Source organism: Trichechus manatus, unplaced genomic scaffold (assembly GCF_000243295.1).
Source record: "Trichechus manatus latirostris isolate Lorelei unplaced genomic scaffold, TriManLat1.0 scaffold00015, whole genome shotgun sequence".
NCBI classification, from domain to species: Eukaryota; Metazoa; Chordata; class Mammalia; order Sirenia; family Trichechidae; genus Trichechus; species Trichechus manatus.
The window spans coordinates 24,124,905-24,130,904 of NW_004443951.1; the positions used below are offsets into that span (position 1 = coordinate 24,124,905).

General features: G+C 48.0%; 1 protein-coding gene across 1 annotated transcript in view; it reads left to right on the forward strand.

Annotated features, from left to right (window-relative positions):
• The window catches only part of CSMD2 (CUB and Sushi multiple domains 2), a 752,464-nt gene that overhangs the window by 619,788 nt on the left and 126,676 nt on the right, over positions 1-6,000 (forward strand). The window contains exons 38-41 of the mRNA XM_012554226.1: positions 2,667-2,762; positions 4,168-4,371; positions 4,857-4,992; positions 5,817-5,854. Of these exons, the coding sequence (XP_012409680.1) occupies positions 2,667-2,762; positions 4,168-4,371; positions 4,857-4,992; positions 5,817-5,854 (474 nt within the window). The remainder of the gene's footprint in view (positions 1-2,666; positions 2,763-4,167; positions 4,372-4,856; positions 4,993-5,816; positions 5,855-6,000) is intronic.

Consider the following 6,000-nt stretch of genomic DNA (forward strand, 5'->3'; position numbering starts at 1 on the left):
CTTCATTTCCCTATTTCAGCTCATTTTTTCAGCAGGATTCATAACTGCAGTACTTTCTGTCACCTGGCAAAGATGAGAATGCCTTTCTTTTGACATATCATATAAATGACAACTTGATTGCAAATCAAATTATGGGTCACACACCTTTTCTTTCAAAACTCTGGAGCAGCGGTTCCATTCTATTCGGACATGTAGTATTACAAACAAGTTGGAGTTCAACCTGATTCTTTATCCTTCTGTGTAACCTATACTTTTCTGTCTATATATATGCCTTTCATATTTTTTCTTTATTCTTAAAAAGTCCACTAGGGTGTGTTGTGACAGAGGTCCCTTGTTCTGAGTTATATCTGGCACTTTGCAAACTATCTCAGTCTGAACCTCAAGTTTTTCTTAAGCTTTGGAAAATTATCTTCTTTTATAAATTGATTTTTCTCCTTTGATTTCTCTGTCTTCTCTCTCTGGAATTCCTGATATATGTATATTGGATTTTTTTGTGGAGGGGAATCTCTCTTCCATGCTTCTTGTTATTTCTTTCATTATTCTAATCTCTTTTTCCTGTGGATCCTGGGAAAACTTTCCGAATTTAATCTGTACTTTACTATTCAATTTATGCAGAATCCAACTGCCACACACTGGCTTTTCTTGTCTCTTTGCAGCCTTTACAGATCTCAGCTCCCTCCTTGACCATGTCTTCCTCCTCTGATTTCATAGATAAAAAGCTAGATGTAATCTTGTTACAATCACAATTAAAAATCTTCTGAGATTTTTTTTCTGTCCTTTGTTGTAGTTTCACAGAAAATTTTTTACTTTGACTTCTCATAATGGTCTCGTCCTTTAAAACTTTGGAATCTTTTCTTATGTCCAGTGATCTTCTTGTTAGTTGCCATTGAGTTGGTGCCAACTCATGATGACCTTATGTATAATAGAATGAAACATTGCCTGGTCCTGTGCCATCTTCATGATCAGTGGTATGTTTGAGTCCATTGCTGTGGCTATTGTGTCAATACATCTCACTGAGGGTTTCTTTCATTTGTGCTGACCCTACCAAGAATGATGTCTTTTCTAGTGATTGGCCCTTCCTGATGACATGTCCAAAGTAAGCGAGCTGAAGTCTTGCCACCCTTGGTTCTAAGGAGCATTCTGGTTGTGTTTCTTCCAAAACTAATTTGTTCATTCTTCTCGCAGTCCACGGTATATTCAATATTCTTTGCCAGCACCACAATTTGAGTGTATCAATTCTTCTTCTGTCTTCTGTTTTCATTGTCCAGCTTTTGCACTCATATGTGATCTTACTGTGTGCTTATTTATGGAGTGGAAGGCCTGTGTGTGTCCAGGACTGGACATTGAAATAGGTTCTGTAAGAGATTACTGGGGTCCTTATCCAGATATGTCAGGCCACATGATGGGAGGATGGAAAAGTTGAATTTTGCTCTGTTCTCATCCATTGGAACCTAGAGGATGAGCTACAAATGGAGGCAATAGCGGAGAGAGACAGCCTTGTGAGTTTCATTTTTTGTTTGCTTTGACAACAAAAGTAAGCTGGGGCAATGATTCTTAGCCAGGCTCAGCCATCTGAGTCAAATGTCAATCTAAGCGTGCTGTGCAAAAAGCTCTGCACTCCCCAGGGCTGATGGCATCACATGGGCTTTCTAGAAGCACTGGGGGAGCCAGATGTGCCTCCCAGTGGTCTTTGGCTGGTCCTGACTGTAGTGGAGGGGTACCCTGGCTTCTGTAGTCCCTACTTCCTTCTGATGGTGAAGTCAGCAGTTGTCCTTGGGGTCCCTAAGTTTGCAGAGGGGCAGTGTACAGAGTGGTCATGCCACTGCCCACCATCCCGCATCCTCCCAGGGCTCCCACAGGAAGGTGGTGACAAGCAGGACTACACTTCACAGCTGCAGGTCCAGTTGATGCTGTCTTGACTCTCATCCCATCGGTACTATATCAAGCAAAAATATCTTTATCTTCTGATGTAAAGGCCACCAGCCTCCCTTAGCTTCCAGTGCTGATGCAAGTTTTCACCAATCTGTGTGTTAGTGGTTGAGTGACAGTTCAATCTGGTTTGCCTGGGTCAGTCCCCGCTTACACTTGGTTGTCCCAGCGTAATAATTTAATAGCAAACAATTTCCCTCTCAAAAGTATCCTAGTCTGAGCAATCAATTATACAATCGCCCTGGTTAGCGATCATTTCACTGGGGATCTGGGAAAGACCAGTTACTCCCAGATAATCACATCACCTTCCTTTCCAGAAGCTGGTAGCACGTTTTTCATCAGATCAGTGTCAGTTTTCCAAGTAAGCCACTAGTCAGTTTGATAACAGCCGTTCTCCCCATTCCCATAGGGCAAAACATCTTTGGAAGCGTTCTCCTTCCCAGGCAGTTATTTAATCTTTCTGAGCCTCTCTTTCTCAGTCTATCAAATGGATAACCTGAACTCTGTCCTGCCAACCTCATATTGACCACAGGTCAAGATAAGACATGGCTGTGAAAGCCTTCTGTTAACTTTAAGGTGTGGTAAAAATGTGAGATTTTATTTCAGGAAGACCTGGGATGTGGAAGGAATTGCTAAGTGTGGTATTGGCAGCCCTCTTTCCTGGTCGGGATTTTTTCTGCTGGGCTTCACTGCTGGACTCACTCTCTCCCTTTCCTCCTCGCCCCTTGTCTCGGCAGGAGAATCGCTGCCCTTGGCCACCTCCAATCAAGTTCTCATTAAGTTCAGTGCCAAAGGCCAAGCACCAGCCAGAGGTTTCCACTTTGTCTACCAAGGTATGTAGGACAAGGATGCAGAAGGTACAAAGGCAAGCTCGGTCTCCAGTGACTCAGTGATTGAAGGAAAGTGAACTTGGACCCCCTGTCCTGAGCCTCAGTCTCGGTTTTGGGGGCAATTGCTGGTTTGTGGGGCCGTTCCCTGGAATTCAGGTGAATATCATATATTGCTTTACTCAACAAATATTTCCTGGGCCAAAATCTATGTCGGTTGAGGAGAGAAATCAGACATGGGAAGCTAATCCCCCACCCATTGTCTGGTATATAGTCCAGACACCAGCCCAGGCCTCTTATGTAGACTCTCTCCCACCGAGCTTTGTTTTGTCTACAGGGCACAGTAAAAGTGTGGGGGAAAACACAGGCCTTGGAATAAGACGGACATGGATTTGAATCCAGCTCCACTATTTCTAGCTGGGGGCCAGTTACTCCACCTCTTAGAGTCCCAGTTTGCTCACCTAAAAAATGAGATAATAATAGTGGTTACCTCAAAGGATTAAAAGAGACTCGCAAAGTAGGTGGCACAAAGCAGGAACTCAATAAATGTGTCTTCCCTTCCTTACTGGCCATGAAAGGCAAAATCTTGGAACATCTTGACCTATACCTACAGGCCCCAAGCTCTCCTCTTGCAGGAGACTGTCCACCTTTCCAAAGCCCTGGTGGTGCAGTGGTTAAGAGCTCGGCTGCTAACCAAAACGTCAGCAGTTCAAATCCACCAGCCACTCCTTGAAAACCCTATGGGGCAGTTCTCCTCTGTCCTATAGGGTCATTATGAGTCAGAATCGATTCAACGGCAGTGGGTTTGGTTTTTTTGGTGTTTTGTCCACCTTTCAAAGGCCAGGTTCTACTCACGGTCCTGTTCACCTGACTGCCCAGGATGAGCTGCGTTTCCCTGTGCGGGGCTAATCCTGCCACGGGGGACACATCGCTGTGGCCTGTGTTAAAGGGTCTTTGCTGCCACTGTGGGGAGCATGGAGGGGAGATTCAGATCATGGAGCGCAGGGCACTGGGCAGGCTCTTAGGGCACATGGTGAGAAGAGGCCAGAGGCGGAAGGAAAGGCACCCAACATGGAGGAGGAAGGAGCCGTTCTCCTTGTTAGGGGACATGGGACCCTGAAGTGGGGAGGGCATCATTGTAAGGGCAGAGAACAAAATTAGGCCTCATGTCTGGGCCCAGTGAACTCACACCACCCCCATGGTTTCCAGAAGCTCCGGTGCAGTGTTGGGTGTCTAACTAGATTTCAGTAAAATGGTCATTATTCTAGCCCTACCCTTGCCCTAAGGGAAAATGCTCAGAGCCTCTCGTGCTCCCATCTAGACTGTCTCAGCCGCAGTCCCACTGTGTGTAATTCCTCAGCCAATCCCTAGGCAGGCGAGGGCTGCCCCTCAGTGCCCTTTTCCTCTGCAGCGGTGCCTCGAACCAGTGCCACGCAGTGCAGCTCAGTGCCGGAGCCCCGCTATGGCAGGAGGCTGGGCAGTGACTTCTCAGTGGGCGCCGTCATCCGCTTCGAATGCAACTCCGGCTATGCCTTGCAAGGATCCCCAGAGATCGAGTGCCTCCCTGTTCCCGGGGCCCTGGCCCAGTGGAATGTGTCAGCACCAACATGTGTGGGTGAGTGCCTGGACAGCCAGGACATGGGGATGGGGGAAGCAGCAAACAGTCGATTCTTCCTGGGGGCCAGGGGGCTAGCAAAACCCAGCAGATGTCCCAAGTCACACAGCAGCACCTTCCCACCAGCATGACTTAAGTAGGAGGTCCCACTCAGGCCAAATTACTAGTCCTGTGGGTTGGGTGTAGAGGGCAGAAAGGAAGAGGGGGTCAGCATCACAGGGGAGGTACCAGTGTGAAGGAAGGAGCATGGGAGGGACTGAGGGTCCAGGTCCCTGAAGCAAGACTGTGTGAGGAGAAGTCATGGAGGAGACCAAAAACAAAAGGAGAAGGCAGGACTGGGGGCCATAAGGGAGAAGCCAACAGAGGGAAGAGTCACTGATGGATGCTGGGAGGCCCTGAAGGAGGAGTCTGTTTGGGGAGGAACATAAGGGGACCACAGAGACAACCATGAGGAGCCTCTGACCCAAAATGCCTGTCCTCCCCAGTGCCATGTGGAGGCAACCTCACAGAGCGAAGGGGCACCATCCTGTCCCCCGGTTTCCCGGAGCCCTACCTGAACAGCCTCAACTGCGTGTGGAAGATCATGGTCCCGGAAGGTGCTGGCATCCAGGTGGGGGCAAGGTGGCACCTCTGTCTGGCAGGTGGCCAGCTACAGGTGCTGCCTGTTGCCAAACCCTGGAGTAGGGAGAGCCAGGGAGGAGAGGTATCAGCCCTACAGCTAAGGAGGCTCAATCCGTGTATGGAGATGTGGTCCACAAACAGAAAAACACAACAGCTTACAGGCTGTAGGAGCTTCGGGGGCCTGAGGAGAGGGATGAGTAACAGGAAGGAGAGGTGGGCATGGCTGGGGCTGACAGGGAAGGCTAAAAGGAGGAAGTGGACCAGGAGCTGGAATACAAAGATTGGGAAGATTCCCTGGCAAATTTTTTTCAAATGGGTTTGAAATGTGTACTAGTTTCCTATGGCTGCCATAACAAAGTACCACAAACTGGGTGGCTTAAAACAACAGAATTTATTCTCTCACAGTTCTGGAGGCCAGAAGTCTTAAATCAAGATGTCAGCAGGGCCATGCTCCTTCTGAAAGCTCGAGAAAAGAGTCTCTCCTGTTCCAGCTTCGGATGGTTGCCAGCAATTCTTGGCATTCCTTGACTTGTAGCTCCATTACTTCAATCTCTGCCTCTATCGTCCCATGCCCTTCTTCGCTGTGTCTTCACATGGCCTCCTTATAAGGACACCTAGTCATTGGGTTGAAGGCACACCCAGATCCAGTATGACCTCGCTTTATCAAATTACATCTTCAAAGACCCTATTTCCACATAAGGTTAAATTCTGAGGATCTGGGTGGGCACAAATTTTAGGAGGACACTATTCAACCCAGTATAACGGGTTTCTTCTTAAGATTGGTGGGGGACGGAAGGGGAGACATTGCAGGTAAGGGAAAGGAGTGAACCAACAAACACATGGAAGCATGGAGAACTACCAGGTGCGCTCCTATGGTGTTGGAACTAGGGTATCACACCTGAGCCATAAGAGCAGAATTGGGGGCATAACTGGTGTTCAGTGGTAAGAGCCAGGTGGAGGGAGGTCCCAGAATTGGTGCTGTGGCATGAAAGTGGATCAGGAGCCTGC